This window comes from Molothrus aeneus, chromosome 3 (genome assembly GCF_037042795.1).
Source record: "Molothrus aeneus isolate 106 chromosome 3, BPBGC_Maene_1.0, whole genome shotgun sequence".
NCBI lineage: Eukaryota > Metazoa > Chordata > Aves > Passeriformes > Icteridae > Molothrus > Molothrus aeneus.
In genome coordinates, this window is record NC_089648.1 from 43,826,873 (window position 1) to 43,850,599 (window position 23,727).

General features: G+C 35.9%; 1 protein-coding gene across 1 annotated transcript in view; it reads left to right on the forward strand.

Annotated features, from left to right (window-relative positions):
• Nucleotides 1–23,727, forward strand: part of RYR2 (ryanodine receptor 2) — a 384,696-nt gene that overhangs the window by 224,778 nt on the left and 136,191 nt on the right. The window contains exons 24-28 of the mRNA XM_066546800.1: nucleotides 793–876; nucleotides 3,897–4,056; nucleotides 14,172–14,319; nucleotides 18,049–18,257; nucleotides 20,167–20,341. Coding sequence (XP_066402897.1) covers nucleotides 793–876; nucleotides 3,897–4,056; nucleotides 14,172–14,319; nucleotides 18,049–18,257; nucleotides 20,167–20,341 — 776 coding nt within the window. The remainder of the gene's footprint in view (nucleotides 1–792; nucleotides 877–3,896; nucleotides 4,057–14,171; nucleotides 14,320–18,048; nucleotides 18,258–20,166; nucleotides 20,342–23,727) is intronic.

The following is a 23,727-nucleotide window of genomic DNA, read 5'->3' on the forward strand; positions in this document are numbered from 1 at the left end:
AAATGAGATTTTAAAATTTATGCTCCTGAACAGTGTGGCTATAAGGAAAGCAAGAAGTCTGAAGTAATCAGAAACCCAATTAATACTGTTGACCCTGTTTTAAGTTTATATAAATAGTGATTGTTTTCTGAAATGACCTGAATTTTGCAGATTCAGGCCACAATGGGCTGGTTCAGTAGCTGTGTAGTATGAGCCTCATGGTAGGTACAAGACACACTGTCTAGATCAAATAAGATGGCACTTTTGGCCTAATGTTTATCATGCATTCTGCTGTGAATTCTCTCTTCAGAAGTGTGTCCTAAAAAATTCAGATCCAACTGAAATCTCTAAATAATAGCTTCTTCAGAATGAAGATACATTCTAAGGATAAGTGATATTTTATGCCTTTTTTCTTTCTATGACTGTGACATAAGTAACAAAACATATAAATATGTGGGTATGAAGCAGTATGCGTATGTAAGCAGTATGAATAAGTATATAAGGCAGAAATAATATTTCAAGGGCAATCTTCAAACTGATACCTCAGATTAAACATACTATATGATACTACATTTTGAAGTACCTTACTCATATTTTTTGGAACATCTTGTGGCATTTTCTTAACACTATCAGAAAGCTTATTACATATACAAAAAGGCTGGTGTTGATCTTTCCATATTATACTGTAATAATTTCCATTGGTCTCATTTGTTTTATATTGCCATTTGTAGGCACTATAGTGTGACTATAAACAGTAGGAACTCTAAATATCAAAACACTATCAGTAATTAATCTCTGATTTCTGTGCCCTAGAACCCTGCTGGCATTAGGCTGCCATGTTGGAATTGCTGATGAACGTGCTGAAGAAAAAGTGAAAAAAATGAAACTTCCAAAGAAGTAAGTTCAGTGTGTCTTCTTGTTAGGCAGTGTGAATTAAGTGAATTCTATTTTAACAATTCAATATTTACACTTCTACTTTTATTAGTTCTTGGGCATGCATGTACATGCATGTATTCTCAGGAATATTCAGCAATTTTCACATACCATAATTCACAATTTTTCTTCCAGATATTTGTCACCTAATGTGTAGACAAATTTTAGGGTTTTTTGTGCTATGTTGTAATGTCTGACATTCACAGTTATTTATTTCTTTTATATATTGTGTGTATCACAGAGGCTTTGTAAAGAATTTTTACAGTAAATTTGCCAATGTATTTTACAGTGCTGCAGATATTTAAAGGTGACCCTTTTGAAAGTTCTCAAATGGCCATGACTTAAGGTGTAGAGAACCAGTAAAATCATCTGACTTTTTTCCAAGTGATCTTGGATGTTGGCATCAGCATTGGTAGGACTGGGCTTAGCCTGGTGTGGTATAGTGGCCTCTACTACCACAGCTCGGAAACCAGCTCTCATGGCCCAGCCAAGTTGCCCTGGCTTTTTAGCACCAGTATACGCACACAGAGTTTGGGAATAAAGAACTTGGGATCTTGGATACAGCTGAGATAATGGAACTTTAGTTTCCTATTCCTATCTGACAGCCTTACTGCCCAGCATACACCTGAGCCCAGGGGATGAAGGAAGATGATATAATATGTAAAAAGTCAGAAAGGTAAATGCCACTGTTTTACTAGGAGCGAACTTCTGCATGGTCTGTTATTCCTGAATTTAAGACAGTAACTTAGTTTCCTTGGTTATGACTCAGAGCAATGGTAAGTGCTGGTTGCTGTGTTCCTGCCACCAGTAGCACCTCATTGCTCTTTGCAGGGATGTGTTCTGTGCGGAAACAGCTGTTCCTCTGATATTGCATATCTCCATTATTCACTGAAATCCTTCACTGACCCATAGCTTTGTGTTACATGCAGTCCCTGAGGCCAGTGTAGCAACCTCCAGCACGTTTAACTAAAGCACATCTTCTTTCTTCCTTTTGTGAGCCAAAAGCCTGTGCCTCATTCTGGCAAGATCCCTGCAGGCTTCTAGGTAATACTTGACAGCTACGAGGTAGCTGTAAGAACCTGGACCATCAAGTCTTTGGTATCTACCATAATGCACAGATTTACATACCATTGATATTACAGTTTCAGAATCCCTGATGTGGTGGTTTTGCCAGAATGAATGGGAATAAAAGCACGGTATTATTTTAAGTTCCCCCCCAAATTGTTCTTCAGTTTCGGTATCCCAAAATAACTGTATATCTCTCAAAGAAGAAAAGATATCTAGGGCCTTCTGTATTTTTGTTCTGAATTTCCTGGGCAGAAGTATATGTACATTTGCAAGATTGTTCAAGTGAATCAAATTTCCTGCTTTTGAAAAACTGCAGCTAAATCTCAAGTCTGAAGAAATTATAATTTGTAATATAAGAAGTCCAATAATGTTGAGACTTTCTAATGTCATTAACCATCATAACTGTAGAAACCTGAAGTCATACCATACATAAAAAGTTAGAATTTTGATACCTCACATATAATGGATTGAAAAAACTAGCAAAAAGGAAAGGAAAACATTGTGGCTGTATTCTTAAAAGCTTGTGCAGGGGAGTGTGACTGGAAAGAGCACAGTAATTGCCAACCTGACAAGTGTGCTAATTCCATATGTTTCACTGTTTCCATTACTGTCTTGTTTTACTCATCTCACTGAAGTGACTTCACAGAAATTTGATGAGAGGTAACTGAGGGCAGTGAACTCCTGTGGGGGCTTGCTGTAATAGAAACCTGCAGATTGGAAACTATGTAGAGGGCTGATTTTAGAATGATGTTCTTGAATTGTTATTTTCTAGCCTAAACTTTTTCTTTTTATTGTGGTAATTTTGAAGGAAGATTCAACCTCTTATTTATCCCTCTTAAATACCTGGTTGTTTTAAATTATTATTTTCAACAAATAATTTGTCTAACTGTTTTTTAAGATGGTTGTTACAGAAAAGAATTAATTAAGATTGATAAAGTATTTGAATACTTTAGGATATAAATGGGGATAAATACTGTTTAATTTTATGGGTTCTTCTTTGTCAGTACAAATAAAGAAAATTACAGAATTGTTTAGGAAATAATTGAGCAATTATTTAAACTAGTAATTCTTTATACACCCCAGGGTGTAAAATTTCAATGAGAGAATGCTGTTGCTTGTTTTCTAGAGACTCCTTTTGTTTCAACCAAAGTAGTGCTTTGTACGCTGAAGGAGAAATAGAATCATAGAATCACAGAAGTTGGAAAAGACCTTTAATGCTTTATGTCCTCTCTTGAAGGTTTGCTCATAAGTAAAGTAGGAGATTTCTATAATTAATGGGAAGGGAATTACTTTATAAAAGTAGCATTCCTAGGAGTGTTTAAAAAAGTGAGGAAGCTGTCTTTCTCTTCTGAAGTCATGCTTAAATTTAAGCCTTTGCTCCTATGATTTGAAGGAGAGTTAAGGTATGAATTATTATGAAAACATTTTAAGGTGGATTTCAAAACTGGTCTTGAGTAAGCCATTTGACCTGCTCTGTCTCTTAGCATCCCTTTATGCAACAGGAAGAATATATTTTCTTGTTGCAGTAGGAAGTAGATAGAATTTAATAAGTATTGTCATCTGCTCAGAGGAAGAAATAATATTGTTGATATAAGCATTTAGATAAACAACATCTTAACCTACTACTTTGACTATGTGGCATTAATAAAATAGTTTAAGAACAATTTTAGTTTAGACCATTTTGTGTAGCTTTCATTACCAGTTACTTCATCCCATCACGATGCAATTAGCTTGAAACAGAATCAAATCAAAAACAAATCAGTAATCAAATTTAAATTATTATTCTTTATGTTCAAAGGCAGATATCATACTTATATAGATATGTTGCATAGATGTTATTTCTTTATTTTGTGGTTTCTCTTACTTTTCAGCAAGAAAAAAAAAAATTAACTGCAAGTTCTGTTTTTATTCAACAGCTATCAGTTGTTGAGTGGATACAAGCCAGCACCCATGGATCTGAGTTTTATCAAACTGACCCCCTCTCAAGAAGCTATGGTGGATAAACTAGCAGAGAATGCTCACAATGTCTGGGCAAGGGACCGTATAAGGCAAGGCTGGACATATGGCATCCAGCAGGTAAGTGCTAACTTCAGACACTTAAAACAGCACTTATCTATTGAGATATTTCACAGCCAAATGGAAATAATGGTGACACACAGTCAGGAAAAAACAGCTAGTGAATGCAAGTTTGTCGGTCAAACAAAACCCCAACATAATTTAAAGCAATCTTGCTAAATAGCAGTATGAGACTCTTTTACAAGCAGTATTAAAAAACTTGGTGGTGTATTCTTGTATGTTATCTAAATCTCAGGGTGAGAAAATTGCATGCAGGAAGCTAACATGCTCTCCAGTACGTTAGGATATGTAAATATTGACTTTCACTAGGGGAATCATTTAAATGTTTGCAGATCTGAGAATTGAATAATTTTGTTTATCCAGGAAAATAAGAATGTAAACTTCTAGTAATAACTTTGCTGATATGTTTTATTTTTGGCAGAAGCCTTGAACTGAGAATAGTTAAGTCAGTCTCAAAGTTCCAGTCCTACTTTAGTTGTTCTGCTCCAGTGAATATAAATACTATTTGGTAGTTATCCCAATGTGTTACAATGGAGGAGAGTAAGAATAAAAACATACTGGATTACTAAAAGCAAAACTCAGGTTCTTTGGTTTCTTTAAAAACCATAAAATCAGTCAATTGGGTATACCATGAGCCTAATTTAGTATTTTCTAAGACATCAGTTTTCCCTTAAGATTTTCTAGTCTTTTTGTGATTGGTTGTGAATTTTATATACAGAAAGGTCTCTTCATTTGTGTTAATAAATGTGTGGTGGCATTTCAGAATGAAATTTTAGGACAATTTACCCCTGGGGAAAAAGAGTTTTCATGGTTTTGTGCTGAGAATAAAAGGTCATTATTTTTGCAAAAATGAGTTGGAGCTGTTTTGTAGGTACATACAGCTGTTCCTTGTACCTTCTCTTCCTTGTTTTTGACAAAAATTTGAGTTTTACATTTCAGTGCCACATATTTCAAATTTTGTTCTTCTACAGCACCAAAATTCATTTTATTTGCAGAAATTTTGTGTAAAATAATAAAATAATCTGAGTTTTTATATATTAAGTTAAGCACTTCACCTCATCACATACAGGTATGCTTATGTGGCAAAATATGCTGCATATGTGCATTTCAGTATTGTTCATTATAGTATCTTACTTTGAAGCTGTCGTGTTACTCTGTAAGCTATTTAGGAAATCTATGTTCTCTATTTGGGTCTAGACAGAAAGTGAGTCAATTCTTCTGTTTGCAGACTGGAATATATGTATATTCTCTACTAGGAAAACACTGAAGATAATTCAGTGTTTGTGCAACTCCCCTGCTTTCCCCAGGATCAATTTTTTCCCTAATACTGCACCTTTAAGTAAGAGGTGGCCTTTTGAAGTGCTGTTAACATTTCTGATGGAGCATGAATCATGAGAAATGTTGGAAGTGATGGTTTTCTGTTGTCAGGTAGGGGGAGGGGATTAATTACTTTTGAACTCAAAATTTCAATCCTGTGTTTATGGAGTCAGTGCACAATTCATTTCTAGAATGAAAAACTGTATGTTCAAAAGAAATATTTCTGATATATAGAAGAAGGCACTCAAGAATTTATACCATGTCTCCCATATTTTTTATTCTTCTAGAAGCCAATCATTTTCAATACAGGACCTTGCCAACTGGAAGCTTTGAAACAAATGAAAGTTGGGAAATGGTTACAACTTGGATAGAACTTGATATAGCCCAAAATTAAATTTAATTTTGCAACAGAATTTATTGGTTAAGATAAAGTTAAGAAGTTTCTGGAGTCAAATGCATCTCTTAGCTAATTGTATTTCTAACTAGCTTTGGGAAAATCTAATCTTATGATTCACATCTAGCAAATAAATTTTCTTAGATCTTCAAGACAGTTTAACCTACCCTTTGTATCGGTATATCTTTGAAAAAACCCACAAATAATTTTGCCATATTTATTGAAGTGAATTTGCAGTTAAATTGCATGTTTTCTGAATTAGTGAGGTATTAGGTAGGAAAGTCACATATATAAGCCATATATAAATGGTGATGTCAAAGACCTTCCCAGTGTTACTGGTTTCAGAATAATACATAAAAGATGTGTGGGTGGAAATGAAAAAATGTCTCCTTTACATCTTCACAATATTTTTATTATAAACTGCCTTTATGTATGTTTTGGTGTGCCCTGTTGATATAGAAGGTTTTGCATTTGACAAGGTGTGATGCGATAGCCATAAATCATTAGTTTTATTGTGGTTCCCAAAAGGCAGTGAATTTTCTCAAGGCCACAACTTGGGTTTTAAAAAACACCCCAAAACCCCAAAAAACATTAATCAGACAAATCTAGTATGGGATATAACCTAAAATTAAACACTTCAGAAGAATCGTGAAGTCTGTTTTATGTTCTCAGTACTGTGCTTAGGGAAAGAGACTAAACTGACTGTTGAACCTAAAATGTTGTAGCCCTGTGAGAAGACATTTTTGAGCCCCACCAGGAAAGAGCAGAGGGGAAGAAGGAGAGGACTCTGATCTACTCGCTGAACAGCTCTCTGTATTTTATCTACTGACTCCTAAGATAGTTTCCTGGGGGAAACTCTGGGAACTCTGGCCTTCCCTAGGCTCCCTTCCTAATAAATGTCCTACTTGCTGGATGATGAAGTTTAACATGAAAATTAAATCTCTGTTCACTTATTAAAATTTATAGTCTGGTGTAAGAAAACTCATGGCAGCTAGAGGTTTTGTTTAAAACCCCTTAGCCTTGTAATTACTGAGTGGTACATTAGCCATTTTTCAAGAGTTTCAAAAGATTGACTCCATAGTCTCAAAGATGTTTGTCTAGACAAATAGGATTTACATATCTACTTCCATTCTGATGGCCAAGGACAAGTTTTTTGTATAAAAACGTTATTGGAATGGTAACCTCTAGTTAAGTTTTCAGATATTTTTTAAGCAGTCAGTGTGTATCAAGCTCTGATACACACTCTGATACACACTCTTTTGACTACCAGGTTATGCTCTGAAAGAGTCTTAGGCAAATGCTTCTGCTCTAAATCTTGACTGGGCTTGGGTATATATGATGAATATTTAACTGTTCTTCCTTATCAAGACAAAGACAGGTATGGACATGCTGAGAAGAGTCTGGAGAATTTAAAACTAAAAATCTTAAGTGCCTATGAAACTGATCACATTTGGAGTTGGAAAGACAATCAATTGGAGGGTTTTGCAGTCCTGAGTGCTTATGCTTTAAACACCCAAGAATTTTTTCACTGACTAAAGACTTTTGTGTGCTGAGTTGTGCACTGTTGTTGAGAATGCAGTGTAGTGGTGCAGTGAGCAGTGTCATAGTTATGCTTTCAGCAGAATATGATTGTAAATGTGGACAAGAGCTCAGAAATATTCATGACCTTCAGGAAGCAGATTTACAAGGTCAACAGTATACTTTACTCCCTAATTCCTGGCAGACAAGTTACCACAGTCTCATGGATAATTAAACAGGTAGATGATGACCTTTTTCAATAATAGTATGTCTTGCAGAAGGTGCTGTGCTTTGGATATTGATGTTGAATTGTTCTTAATTATGTAATCTTTCTCTTTCAAATAATTTTTTTTCTTCTGGTAAAAAGACCAATAGCTCAGTTTCAAGAGTGCTTACAATATACAGATAACAAATACCATTTATTAAAACCCATGAGAAGAGAGCAGAAGGGCAAGATGCTCCTTTCTGAGTGCAGTGCAGAGATGCCTCTCATTTAGCTGGCATATATATCACATGGCAAGCTGCTTGCTCTAGATGTTATCCACACTGCTACGTGCTTCTGCTTGACTCCAATGGGTTTATTTCATGGGCTACATTTTGTCATCCCCTCATATTACTGTGACATGCTTCGGTACTGGAGTGATACAGTGACATGGTGTTGTGCTGTATAATACTATAAACAGATCTTGCAGAGCTGTAAAATAGTTTCTTAGGGGAAAGAAGCTTACAGATGTTTTAAAGTAGATGAATTAATCACTGGGAAATATATTATGAACAGCAATCGTGCTGTGGCTGTAGGATGAATTGAATAATCTAGTAGGTCTGTTCAGTATGAGAGCCTCATCATTTTGGGATTATATAAAATGAAAAAATTAAAGGGATACTCTCAAGTAGTTAAGGTACAAACTATTTCTTTCTTTAAAAACTGTTGAGGAAAATGCCTTCCAACTTCCAGATTCTTTTCCTCTTTCTAAATCCATTACTGCTTGTCAGGCTTTTTTCTTAACAAGATATAACAAATTACATTTTTTGCATGACTATATACAGTATTTTTGTTCTGCTACTGCAGAGCCAGCCAGGAGAGGGAGCACAAGTTAGCTAACAAATCTTGTTCCCAGAACTGTCCTGACAGCTGTGATGACACTGATCCTAAACAAGTATTTTTTGGTAGCACAGACTCATAGTTTGTTGCTCCATGAAGGGAGAAAGTATGAGTGAAACAGGTAGGAAAAACATGTGTTTCTGCTTAAAAGAACACATTCAGTAGCAAGAGTAAGTGGAAAAACAGGCAGAAAAATCAGTATGAAAATACTTGACAGTGTCCCTTTAAGGGAGAACATGATTACCTGCAAGTTGGTGGTCTTGGAACTGGGGAAATGGTAAATGTACAAGGACAGATACAGGAGTTAGATCCAGGAAAAAAGCACTTGCTGTAAGTGAATTAAAATATTCGTGCTATGAGAGAAGGCTTTTTTTTTTTTTTACCTTTATGAATTTTGATATTAAGTTCTGTTGTAACTACATGAGTTTTTTCATTTGGTTACTTTTAAGGAATTTTTCATAACAAGATAATGGAAAACAATCTAATGGAAAATATTCAGAACTCATATAAATTTATCTATGAACTTAGGGTATATTTTGGCATATCCATGGACTTAGTGTATTTTTTGACATTCATAAAACTGTGATTTTATGCATACAGGAGAATCCCAACATCCATATAAGTAAGGGAAAGACAGAAAAGAAAAGAGTCAAGCTTAGAGATCAGAAAGCAAATGACAAAAATTTAAAGTACATTGCCTGCCTCGTCCCTTTTCCTGAATACACGACACCTAGATCTCCCCACTGATTGTAGAGATCACAGGCAAAGATTCTTTCATATTTTGCTTATATACATTGCCACATATCCTGATAGCTTAATCAAAGGGTATCTTGCTTTTTCTTCATATTGCATTGTGGTCTGGCTAGAAAAGCTAACAGTCAGAAACCCCATTTATACTGAAAAAAGAAAAAGTATTAAAAATCTCCCAGCTTTAACAATTGTTTATAAATATTGGCAACTTAAAATTTTCCTTCTGCTCTGTGAAAAACATCTTAAAAAAGATGTTCTGAAGTTCCTGTCCTAGAATAGTCAGTTGGTATTGCTAAGCAATTATATGAAATCTTACTTCTCTTTGGCCCAAAAGTGCAAGATATTTTGGTCTTTTAAAGTCAAGATCTTATTTTTTCAGATGTATGGAAAGTATATGGATTCATCAATTAAGACCAGGTGTTGGTCTTCTCAGGCTGCCTAAGCCTGCAATGCAGAAGAGGCATTGTTCTGGAAAGTCAGACTGGGTGAAATATGCATGCGTGGGAAAAATCAAGTTGTTGCTTATTTTTTCATTAAATATATATATAAAGCCAGCATCTTGTCCTTGTAAAAACCACTTATGCTACCTCACTTTGACATTTTACATGATTTGTACTGATATATTAGTTCCTTCCATTTATAGTCAGGGCACATTCTGCCAGGCATTCCATATGGCTATGGTTCTCAGTGAAGATGGCAGAAGCTGTACATGTATTGCTAAGGATACACATACTTCCAAGGTTAGAACTCAGCTGCTAGTTGTATTCCAGGTGAGGAATACAACCTCTTCTTTGTTTAGGTGCATTTGGATTATTAACATTGTTAAGAATACAGCTTTGTCAGGCTTTCTGGTTCTAATGCTCTGGAGTTTGAAAATTACTTCTGTAGTAAATACCAATTTACAATTGTATTTTTCCTTTTCCCCCATAAGATGTTTTTATATTTTCATGATTTCTGGTTAAACACAAGCTGCTATGATAGGTGTGGAAAAGCTAGCCCTCTGGCTAGCGAGGCATGAAAGGTATGGTGTGGGTAAATGATCCTGCTGGCAGTGCCCATGCTGCACATGCACATGGCGGCTCACTGGTTTTCTGGCAGCACTGCTGGCAAGCTTGCCCTGTACCATTTGTTGTGGCAATTGCTCAGAAATCTTTGTGATAGTGAGAGGTGTGGATTTTGGGTGTTGGTGGAGATCTAACAGCAAGCAGAATCAATTCACAGCTGTGGAATGAGGGTTTGCTAATGGTGCCAAGGGAGCTGAGAGAACAGCAGCATGTCTGTCTCACTGGACATGTGCTGAAATACATTTGTTATGTGCTTGTAGTTTAACAGCCCTGCTTATGAGAACAAAATCATTTTAGTACCACACAGAATATGTATCTGTACAGGTTTTATACTTTAAATCACAAAATGTGTGTTCCCAACTAATTATCATATTTTTGCTGCACTCTTCCTACTATGTGTTTTAACTTTTCAGTCTTTTCCTATCTTTCTTTCTATTTAGCACTTATCTACATATGTTTCTGGTGACTTTTTATTCCCTTTAGTCAAGTGGTCTGTGCTGTTCCTGGACGTCTTAGAGATTTGGGAAGGTCCAGGAGTGCACAGCTTTGCAATACAGCAATTATAACTCTGAAAACTACATTATTATTTTCAGATGTCTTTTAGAGGTTTATATGATGCTTTGTTTTTTGTTACTGAATTAATGCTAAAGCACAAAACTGTATTACAACTGCATCTCTTAATAGGTTCTTTTAGAACTGTTTGTAGAATTTGACTATGGTTTTCTCTGCTGCTGTAGACGGTATGGGCATTCCTCATTTCATTCTTACATGAGATCTGTCTGTGCAAGTTCCAAGACTTACCTGTCTGTGTAAGTCCAGTGCCTCAAGATCAGTTATCAGTTATAGACATGTCACAGGCTCATTGAACAAAAGAATGCACTTTACATCTGACATGTGTTTCCTTGGAGTTACTTTGCAGCAGTGTTCTTTACCTGTCATGGAAGTTTTAAGAGGCTTGTTTATATGTTTTGGTGTGTGTGTTTAGGTATTTTTTCTGTAGTTATTTTCCTTTTAAGAGCTACATGTAGTTTAAAAAATTTTTGCAGTTAAATTGGCCCATTGTTGACCAATTATTGCCTAATTGACATCCTTATATACCCCACAAAAAAGTGTATGAGTTCCCATTCAAATAGTTGTTTGTCATTTGCTATGTATATCAGAATCTGTCATGTACACTGTGAAAAGTAATACTGACTTTTCATGGTCAGTGCTATATCACTGACATTTAACATTATTACTTCCATCCAGAGCACAATCTGCCAGGCATCCCAACTTTTTATGGTTGCAATGTTTTCCTAAGTAAATTAAATTCTAAATTATTAATGGATATTTGTCACGTGAAATGAAGACAAAGCTGTGTAATAAAATTCATAGGCTTTTTCCCCTTTTTTTTTTCTGTGATATGATAGGTTCTGACTTCAAAACAAAAGAATTATATAAATATCATGTATGCTACCCAACTAAAACCATTAGTCTATTAACAAGTAGTTGCCAGACAAGCTTTGTACCAAATAGTCTTCTGATGAATCATTAGACTGTCAAATCTGGAAAATTCTGGCCAAAAAAAAACTTAAAAAAATTAGGTTGAATGTTCAAACTTATTTTAACAGTCTACAATAACATCTTTGTATTGAGTAGGAGGAATTCAGTCTCTGTACTGCTTGGAAATGTACTCAGTAAAAATTACCACTCTTAGCTAATCAGTTTTCTTGTTGACTTGATTGCGAATGTGCAAAGCTCAATCACTGCACAGGATCATTCTCTACACTTACACCAGAGAGGTGCAGAAGGTCATTAGCACTAAAACTTATGATGAATATAACAATAAGAGTGCTTAATCCAGAAAGTATTAACACATTCAAAATTTAAATAGATGTGTAATAAGAAAAAAAAAAAAAGAACCAAGTTGTTAAAAGAAAAATCTTTTCTCACATTCAAATTTAAAGATGTAGCCACAGTCTTGAATAGGTGAAAAAGGTCACAATGTTATTAAATTAGATCCAAGGAAAAAAATCTGTAAAATCAAGTTGGTATAATACATTAAATTTCTGTATTCCTTTTTTTTTCTCTCCTTGCTCTCATTTTGTGCTTAGCCATTTTAAAAGCACTTATACTATATTTCATTTTATACATTGGTATCAGCTGATTGCCTTTATGTTAATTTGTGTTAATGGTTGTTATGGCAACTACAAATGCATTAGTCTAACATTGTATCATTGATAAGAAGTTACATATTTATTGTTCCAAACTTTGATATTTTTAGAGACAGTATTTCACAATGGTTTTTGGATGTAGAATGCTTAATAGGAAATTATTTCTCTTTTTGTGTCCTTTCAATCACAAATAATCAAACTGATAGTGTTGCATCACCTCAGATGATCTGAGGTTAACTCAGATGTTAATTAACATTAACTCAGATGTTAATGTGAATACTCTTATATAAAATAATAATTTCTCATAACATTTACTTCAGCATTTGCTTGAAGGACACAGCCCTTTTACACATATACCAAATTAAACATTGGATAAAGTACGATGTCAGCTTAAGAATTTGGAACAAATATGAAAAGTGGATCCCTCAAATGGTATTAGTGTTGGCCCTGCCACTGTCCTTTCCACAAAATAGAATTAGAACTGATATGGTTTTGTAATTTGGGTCACCAGCAATGCGTTACCTTTATCTTTCTGTTAGCACTTTTAGCATGTAGGTAATGCCTTAATATTTCTTCTCCTAGAGTAATAACTTGTAGGACAGATTTCATCAAGCATTGGTTTATAATTAACCTTTCAATATCTGCTCACTATGACAAGGCAAGAGGCAGATAGTCCCTCATCTAAGCATTTAAAGAGTAGCAAAAGATGCCTGAAAGATTTTTTTCAGAATGGATGTTCCATTTCTTCTCTTCTTGAAAAGATTGAATTGAAACCACGTATGTTCCTAAAACGAGATCTGTAATGCTGTAAAAGAAGTAAGGTACTTTCACTGTAGACACTGTCTTTTAAAATAATAGGCATTGGTTTTGGACAACAGCAGCTATTTTTTATATGCTATGTCCATCTGTAATTTTTTTAATAAATAAAGATATTAGGAAAAACACAGAGAGTTTTTTGCATGGCTTCTCTTATTGCCAACAAATTCTGACAGGATGTGAGAAGACAATACAGACAAGAAAACAATTCTGTTAGTCACTAAAAATTAGATTAGCCACTTAAATAATCCAGTTAAACAGTGCTTTCAAATAAGATAATTTTGCAGTAGAGGAAAACCTAATCAATGTTTTCTAATAAACCTAAAATTCAAAGATTAAACATTACCAATATTTTCATTTCAGCTGGAGAGTGATTAGTTCAATTACCTATTGCAAAAACTCTACACGTGGAACACATAAATCATACTCTTGCAAACCCCTTTATTTTTGAAAAATACATGTCTTAAATAGTTGTTATAGTAAGGCATGCATTTATTATCTATTCTGTAATTTATTAATTAGTGTTGCACACCTCTATTATTTTTTATTAGTGGTATTTTGTTCTTTTGTTTTTATCACATTTACTATTTGGGCATTTTGTATATTTATGGTACAGTAATGTCAGCTTTAGTTAGAAACAAGTTTCTTCTTATGGTAGCTGCTTTATAAACAGTTTATGAAATATAATGCTTTTGACTTTTCTGTCATTCTCTTTGGCTCTGTCCTTGTTTCTGTGGTTTGTATTGTTACTGTATTAAGTAAATTTGACAGAAACTTGCAGCAGGTAAAATAATAAGAACTTTATTTATGTGTGTCACTTTTTTTAGTGAATTCAGTCTTGTAGTTTCTAGACTATTTTTCTCTGATTCCTTGCCATATTTGAAGTTACATGATTTCAATTGGTATAACGGTAATTTTTATGGTGTTATTGAAGAATAATCTTGTCTGTAAGATAAAAAGCAGAGTTCCTGAAATTGAACTGGTTTTTCATACTAATGCAGGATGTGAAAAACCGACGGAATCCTCGCCTTGTTCCATACGCTCTTTTGGATGATCGAACAAAGAAGTCCAACAAAGACAGTCTTCGGGAAGCAGTCCGCACCCTTCTAGGCTATGGTTACAATTTGGAAGCTCCTGATCAAGATCATGGTAATTAATTTTGAGTTTTTTTCTCAAAAAAAGTTTAGAATTTTCCACTGTGCTATTGAATTTTTTGGTCCAATAAAACATTTTGAATAGATGTTTCCAAATATAATAGGTGCTTTTCTCCATCTTCTCTTCTCTTAGATCTTAATTTCTTTCTTTCCTTTTTGTTTCCTTTCCTTGTCTTGTGGCCTCAAATGAATATTTACAAAATGTAACATTTTTAAATTTAAAAGCAATTATTTAAAATTTAAACCAATCAACAAATTTTTTGGGAATAGTTTTATTTAATGCTATATTTGCTATTTCAAGACAAAATAGGAAAAAAACTCTGTAAACTCAGTAGATGTGAATTTTATATTCCTAAAATTTTAACTTCAAATAATGAAGAATTCTACAGTTTTTGTAGTCTTGTATGTAAACACTTAAAGATACAAGATGAAATTTTCTAAAATGAATGATTGCAAACCAAATTTCTGTGAATGGCAACCTGCAAGTCTATAATTAGATAGTTTGTTAGAGCCTTTAAGTTTCCTGGTCTTCCTCAGGTGTCTAAACCTTATTTTTTCCTCTTCATATAGTGATAGTGGTTATGTTTTGACCCATTTAGGCCATAGACCTTTAGTAAAGCATTTCTGCAGGAGACAAAACTCATGTCCAACTTGTACACAGGGAACGTACCATTTGGAATTTCTTTTCCAAAGCACATGCATGCTCTGATCCTTAGGTTTTATGAGATACTGCCATTAAATTACACTTAAATATGAGGCATTACTAAGACCATGAATGTGTAGCAAGGCTGGATTGCTGAATAGGTAGAACAATGTTCCTCAGTGGAATGGACAGTGTTGGTGGCAAAATGCTGTGGTCACACTCTTAAACCTGCCAAGATTGGAGAGTGTGACCCTGCTGCATAACCCTAGAATTTCTTCCCCTCCCACTGTTGGAAAGGATATGCTGCAAAGAAAGACTGAGCATGTGTCATGGTTTGACACTGGCACAATGCCAGTGCCCCCATGAGTACACCCTCTCCCTGGTTTCTGCTGTGAGATGTGACCAGGAATAAGCAAAGCAGGCTCCCACTTAGGAAAAAAAAAATTATTAACTAAACTACAAGGGAAAGGAAAAAAAAAGAAACACACAAGGAAAATGAAAACTTCACAAATACATCTCCTCCTCCTCCCCACCAAATTCCCAATACAATACATCCCCCAAATCATCAACTCTCGGTCCGGCACCACCCTTCAGAATACTCAATCCTCAGTTCATCAAGAGGAGAAGGAGTCCTTCTTGTGCCAATGGTGACCTCTTCCTTTCATGTCCAGCGCTCTCACCACTGAACATGGATCAGAGCTGCTTCTAGGGTCGACTTTTAAGAATGCTTCGTCCTACTCCAAAAAGGCACAGTCTCAACTTTGGGACATCTGTCCCCCCATATTTTTCACCCCCTGGGGCCTAGGGGCACCAACACTGAACCCTCTTGGTTCTGAGGCATTGCCTCCCCCTAGAATGCAGTCCCTGTATCACAAGGAAACATGGCTCTGTCCATGGCTATACAAAAAGAGTCCAGCATAAGCTACTCCATCATCTCTTCCACCTGAGTTCCTCTCTATTTCTCTCGTGGCCCATTTCCTCTTATCTCCTCTATATCTCTCTTCTCATTCAGCTCCAGGAGGATTAGCATTTGTAAGGTTTCCATCATCCAAGAAAAGGGTTAAAAATCTAAGGCTCTGTCTGTCCAGAACTCCCACGGCTGCCCTGCCGGGCACCTTCTCGCACCCCCCCCTTCTCCTTCTCGGCCGGCCAAGCACAGGCACAGGCTCTCTCTCTGTCTCTCCTGGGGCGGGGGTGGCTGCCCGATGCCTCTCAGGGCTCCTCCTCCACCCTTCCATCCTGCAGGGGCCTTCCCCTCCCTTCTGTCCAGGCCCGGCCTACCTCACCCAGCCCCATGGCTGCCCCTGCCCCGCCCAGCCCGCAGCCGGGCAGGGGAGCTCTGAACCTTTCACTGACCGGAACCCAAGAGAGCCTCCCAGGGGAGAGCCCTGCTTTAACCCCGTGTTCTCAGAGGCGGATCCAATGTCCCAATGGCCACATCAGGTGCCAATATTAAAATCTGAGCACCCATTGGCCTGACCACAGCATCCCAGAAAACATATTTCCTGTTAAACCACCACAGCATGACTTCTGCTTGGTTCTGAGAAGGTGGGTTGGCTGGTACAGGGGACCTTTGACTCTTGTGAAAATATAGGGGCTGTCTAATGGTGTAGGGAAGAGGGGGTGAGAGCACACTCCTTTTCCACAATCTCTTCCATATCCTGCTGAACAATAGTAATCCTCATTTTCATTTACAGCTCTGAGAACCATATGCTGCTGCCTTTCCTTGGGAATGGACTGTTGAAAACCACTCTCTTTTTCCTTAGAATTTTTGAGCTGGTTCTGTGAATGGATTTAGTAATGCAATGTAAAGAACACTAGTGCAATCCCTGAATCTGAAAGATGTGATCAAGGTTGTTGCAAAATTCCCAGAGAAAAGGAACTGCAGAACAGTATCCCACGAACAGGTCTTTCTCCATGACTCAGTCTTCTACAAAGACTGGAATTGTATTCAGCAAAAGATTTTTTTAGTCATTTTGGGGATTTAGATTTTGCAGTTTATGAGCTTCTCAAGTTATGGAGATGAATAAAACATGTCAGAAGGATCGTTGTTCATCAGCCAAAATTCATGCTGTTATTAAGGGATTTAGAGCCCTCTAGTGGTGTTCTGCATCTCCAATCAATTTTTACTTAAACATTAATTTTACAAAGTTCTTAAGTATTAGTTTTTATGGGGTTTTTTATTGTCATTTTTTACTGGTTTCCCACAGCAGCTGTATTTTTGGGACTGATTAGACTCCAGGAAGCATTTTCTTACTTAGAATCCAAAAAGAAAACAATTTCTCAGGTACCATGCTTTGTAGTGCTTCATCTGTATAGGTGAGGCACTAAGGGTCTTCAAAAGTGTTTTTAAGGCATTAATTGCATAGACTATCAAAGAGAAAATTTTACTGATAAAGAATTACGTGGCAGAGAGATGTGTTGCTTAGAGGAAACTTAATGAACCTCACCTAACTGAAGTCAGGCATGGTGGCATGAGAAGTGATGGTTAATTCTGAAGGATGCAATTTTATAGACTGTCCTAGTGATATTGGAAATGTTGACCTTGATGTGTATGAGAAAATAGAAGAGAAAGGGAGAAGTTCTTAGCATGGCCTAACAAACAAGTGCAAGTACGTGCAGACAAGTTTGATCTTATAACAAACTCAGGGAGAAGTGGAATTGTGGTGATTAAACTGGAATGCTGACTTTTCAAATGTTGCACAGACTTTATTTGATACATTACAAATCTGTGGGAAAAGATCCATGCATTTGGCCTTTTTTCCCCCTAATCTGAGAAAAAGAATTGGAATGATCCTTGAGTCATCTATTTGTAGCTGCATTCAGATTTTCAACTTCTTTCTTTGTCTTATTTTGTTTCTTGTGTTTTGTTTTGGTTTTTTTTTTCCTTGATTCCCAGAATGGGCAAGGACACTTGCCCTGCATGGCTGTTTTGCAGGCACATTCTTCTTTTCATGTCTGTAATCAAAGGGATTCCTTTTGCTTTTGCTTTCAATATTTCTTGTCAGTAATTGAAAACAGTACTTTCTGCATTGGTTTTTTTGTCCCTTTGTACCTATTTTTATTTTTTAATCCTTTTAGCAACAAGACTGGATGTGTGCAGTGGAATGATGGAAAAGTTCAGGATCTTCCGTACAGAAAAGACCTATGCAGTGAAGGCTGGGAAGTGGTACTTTGAGTTTGAGGCGGTTACTGCAGGAGACATGAGAGTTGGCTGGACCAGGCCTGGTTGTCTGCCAGATCAGGAACTTGGCTCAGATGAAGAAGCTTTTGTTTTTGATGGCTTTAAGGTTTGTATGTATCTGCAATAAGATGAGTGGCTGCAAAAATTTTAGTTTTTGTGTCTCATTCCATGTATCATTGCCTCTATTGCCTTCTCTGCTTTCATTGATGTTTTATGACATTATTTCTCTGTCTTTGAGGGTCTAGGCAGAATAAATAGAATCAGTGTCACCTGAAAAATTAATTAGCAAGGTCTGGCACTTTTATAATGTTTTTTCACAAATTCACATGTTTCTTTCTACACTATATATAAAGAATTGATAACCAAAGTGGCTAAATCAAATTCAAAATACTGGCAGAGCTCTAATTAGCTATGAATAATTTCTTTTCAAGTTTTACTCTGTTGTTCTCTCTATAAGATGGGCCATTAGGGAATAAATATGGTTAAGATTATTAACACTATGTGTTTGAGGAAAGCTTTGAGCCAAAGTAGTTGTAAAAATGTAAGCTTTCCAAAGAGTATCACTAGGTTTTCCAAGAAATCCTTACAGCTTAAATGAAGTATGTTAGAACCACTAAAATTTGTTCAAATTTAACTCTGCACAAAAAAAAAAGACCGATTTAAATCTAGTAGTAAAAATATGTAGGAAAACAAACCTTTATATTACTATCATCAGAATAGATTAAATGACTCATTGACATTTTTAATTTCAGTATGAGGACAAGTGCAACTGCTGTCTGAACCTTAATTGTTCTTAAGGCTACTGATGACTCATTGTCAAATTATTTCTTGTATCTGGTATTGGAATTAATTTTCCTAATTGCTGTTAAAATATGTAAGAGAAATCAACAGATTTCTTGGATATTCCCACCAAGATAAACTTCTCCAGATGTATTTTATTTATGGTGTGGGAATTTATTTATTTCCTATTCCTGTGTTGCATGAGAAGATGCCTTGAAATGAGAACTGGAAAGTTTTTTTGTAAAGTGTTTTACATAAACCACTTGAGTCCTCTATTTTTACTGGAATAGCTGTATAGTTGCCTTCTGAATCTTAGGGTTTGATGTTTAGGTCTCAGTCCATAAAGCTATTTTTGTTGTGTTTGATTTTAATGGGTTCTTTCCTTGGCTGGGAAAAAAAAATGACCTTCAAGATACCAAGAAAGGTTCATTGGTTTTATACAGCTTCTAGGATGGATACAGAACATAAACATCTACTGGTGATGAAATACTTGAATAGGAATCCTATCTGTTATTGGTTATTAGCACTTTTTTTTCCTGTGCTTGGTTATGATAGTTCTTAACAAATGTTAATTTATTTGAACTCCAGTCCAAGACCCCATTGAAAGCCTTTGCAGTCTTTGACTTGAAAGTCAGTTAGAGGAATCATGCCCTCAGCTACTCTGGAATCTATCAGAAACCCAGTGCTTGTCTCATTCACAGACAGTTCTATTCTTTCCAAAATCTGATATGAGATAAAGATTAATTTATTTTGCACAAAATATTTTAAAAATTATACTTAAGGGAAAAATACAGATTGTTTGCAAGTAATGAATTTTTAGACTGCTAAAGTAAATAAAAGCAATTGCTTAAAAATGGTTTGTGGAGTAGCTATTAAACATTGTAATTGATAGCATATTATTGTGATTAAAAGTCTTTCATGGAGCTTCAGCAGAAAACAAAACCATACTCTTACCTTTTACTAAAATGTTGAAATAGCAATTTTCTCTATCAGCTCTCTTAACAATGCTTTATAATGCTGACATGAGGGGTGCTGTCAAGAAGTTAATTGTTGAATTTTCATATTCAGAGTCAGCTTGGAGTACTCACAGACACAGTTTTGGAATGATATTCTGTGAAAGTGTTAATTTTAATGCCATCTTAATTGAGGCAGTTAATTATTAGTTCTACCCATGAAGATGAGAAGAACACATACATTGTCACTATTTTCCTTTTAAATGCTTTTAATTATTTCAGGCACAGCGGTGGCATCAAGGTAATGAGCATTTTGGCCGCTCTTGGTTGGCAGGAGATGTTGTTGGATGTATGGTTGACATGAATGAGCACACCATGATGTTCACCTTAAATGGTGAAATCCTGCTTGATGACTCAGGCTCAGAACTTGCATTCAAGGACTTTGAGGTTGCTGATGGTAAGTACTGTAATACATCATGCTGTTAACTTGCTATTGCCTGGTTTTTGCTCTGACTTCACTTCAGTGTGTTTCTTTTGTGTTTCATCTCCCTGTTCTCATCCCTGACCCTGCCTCCCCTGACTTGTCCTTTTTTCTATGTGATTAGTATTAGCCTTTTGGAAAGGGAATTTGCTGGGTGTGACAATGAGGAAGGGGTTTTTCTCTAGTGATCTTTGTGGCTGTCTTTTGTTGTGAGACCCTTTAACTGTTTTTCAGGGATGTGTCTGATGAGACAGATTCATGACTTTTAATATTTCATCCTCACTGCAGTAGATCACCATATGCTGTAATAGAATTATAGAATGTATCATAGAATGGTTTCAGTTGGAAGGGACCTTTTAAGAACACCTAGTCCACCCACCTGCCATGGGGGGCAAGGACATCAGATTTTATCTAGATGAAGTACTGAAATAATACCAAGTGTCTGTCCAATTAGTGAGAAACTGGTAGTGAGTTAACCCATCTTTAAAGTTTTGTTTTAACACTGGGAGGAGAAATGACACCTGATCCAGTCAGCTTATACAAAACTATCCTCCAAAATATTCTGCTTAATTCTAAACCAGCAGACTGAGCTTTGTGCTTATTTTAGGGGTCTTGGTGCAGGTTTCAGCATCCACAAGCAGGTGCTAGTTTACTGTCAAGACATAACTTAAGAGATTGCTAAAGATGGCGAAGATTGTGAAGGTTTTTCAGGTGGCAGATTGATTCTGTACCAAAGATGTATCTTTGTTTATAAATTTAATTATATACCTGTGTGCAGATAGAAACAGAAAACGAGTAAGAAATTGCAAGTTAACTGCCTAAAACTTCTGAACTATGGTAATGTCAAAAAAAAATTAAGCTTTAAGCTTTCATTACTTGGAGGTACATATATTCTGCCATACATATTATACATCTATTAAACAATACAGGTGCAGCTGAGAGATAAAGTTAAATTTTTTGAAGAATCAGAGTTCCACATGCTACTGTTGGGTTACTCATCCCTACCCTACTCCCATGGGAGATATGAATTTCATACTTCTTAATTAGGCAATTCACTCTTTGAATTTTAACCACTTTATTTTCATCTGGATTTCAGAGTATTTTACTTTCAGGAGTACTCTGGGAGATTTTTTTTCCCTTCCTTTGCTATACATTGGAACCAGAAATATTTGTATTTTATTTAAAATTACATAATTGCCATTAATTTTCTGGACTGGTTCCTGTTACTTTACTGCCTTTGGATTTCCTTAGATGCTGGGGTAGCATGATGAGGGAAAGGGATATGAGAACTGGCTTGCTGTTAGTGTTGTATGCAAAAAAAAATCATCTCAGTGCAATTAAATTTTAGTGGCATTCCAGTTATTAGTTAGTATACTCCCATTGAGGAAGAGGGGATTCTGAAAGAAACTCAAATTCCATGAAATTCTGAGGCTGCATTTATTCCAAGCTGATGAAATCACAGTGGTGTACTTTGTGTGGTGCTTGTTTCTAGCTGCAGGTCCAAATTGAAACAGATCTCTCTGCTAAAGGAGTTCTTGGCTTGGCACAGAGCTTGAAGGCTTTGGTAACCATGTCAGAGACTTTATGTCAAACATCTCAGGTTTTCCACAATATCCTTGTAACTCACATTAAGTTCCTTTAGTATTGTTTTTGTAGGAAAGAGCTTTGCCTTTGTAATAAGATGTCTGAGTTAATTTTCAAGGGAATGTGCTGATTGATCTTATATTTAATAACTCCAAAGCTATATTTGAAATTATTATGGGTGTTTAATACATAAATATTGGAGGCAAAAGGAGAGGGGAAGGGAAGACAACTGAATTGTGTATTTATTGAGTGTGTATGTGCAAACACACATATGAAATACCCAAAATAAATTTATGGAGGTTTTTTTATTTTTTTCTTTTTGGAAGGCTTGCTGTAGTTTGATTTTGTTGCTGGCTCTTGCTTAACAACACTGAGACCTTTTGCAGGTCACTTCAATCAGTGAATCATGTGCATATTTTATTGCTGCAAAAAGGGACCTTTCTCTTTAGGAAAAAAGTTAGAATTTCTGATGCAGCTGTACAGTAAATCAGTCCTGTAGATTTAATTTACTTAGGAACAATGAGAAGGGGGTATGATGCTCTGCCAGCTAAGTAATACAGCTTGTGCTGTGTGTTGGGTTGTACTACCAACAAGAAGAGCTCTTTGGGATTATGGCAGATGAATTTATTTAAGAGATATCATCTCAGTAGTAAAATGGATAAACATAATGGCGTCTTATTATGCATTTGTAGCAGATAAATTTGACTGTAGATATGAACAGGTACACTTGTACAACCCAAATTTTATTTTGTCGAGTCATGATTTCTGAGAGCAGAAACTGTATTGTTTGACAGATTGAATCAGGAGGTTCATGTTGTATTCTTGAAAGCGGGGAACATTATGGAAAGTGTTGTCCTGTGCTTTTGCTATGTGTGAGAGACAGTGCTAGAGGGTTACTTTTCTTGGGATAGTGTTTAAATCTTTTTGCTGTTTCATACAGTGAAATAAAATTTGCTCCATAGCCCAGTTATGTATCTGGAGATGAGGAGCCAGGTTAGGGGTAAATTATATTTTTATGTAGCCTCCAGCTTGCAAGGGTTACATGGTATCTGTGAATAATAATATTTTAAATGGCTGGATACCCATTCAAAGTTTGCCATTGAAATTCATTTTTATTCTGTAGAAAGATATGTAGCTGTCTTAACAGCACACCCCCTATGAGATGCTCTGTCTTTACCATGTAGAGAAGAGCCCTAAAACACCTAAATAACAACTAAATAATTGGCAAATTGATGCAGAATTTCACCAGAGATGGAAGTAAGGTTTTCATGGTCAGGACTGGGACTGGTGTTTATATTCCATTTATAAAGAGCCACAGTTACATAATGTTCAAGAATCAGCTACATGTACAGTGCCTTCTGTTATCAGTGAGAACTGCATTGGTGAGAGGGACTGTCATCTTGATTTCACATTGCCTCCCTTGGCAAATTTCATGTGACACACTACATTGAGTAAAAACATCAATGACAGGTTTACATGTGTAGGAGTGTTTCTTTGTTTTCTTTCAGGGACTCTGTCAAATGCTATTTTACATTTTATTACATTTTATTTATGTGTGTCTGTTTAAGAGACTTGCTTCACACCTAATCTATCTGGGAGTTTTGGGGGTTTTATGAAACCACAGGAAGGTAGAAGAATCACTGGTTTTTGGGTGATGAAATGAGAATTTTAAGGTTATTGAAAACAATTTTAATTTTGCTCTGCTTAGGAACTTATGCAACAGCTTGTGGATTCCTTTAACTCAACAGTGAGCCTAGTAAATTGTCCCTGCTAGAGCT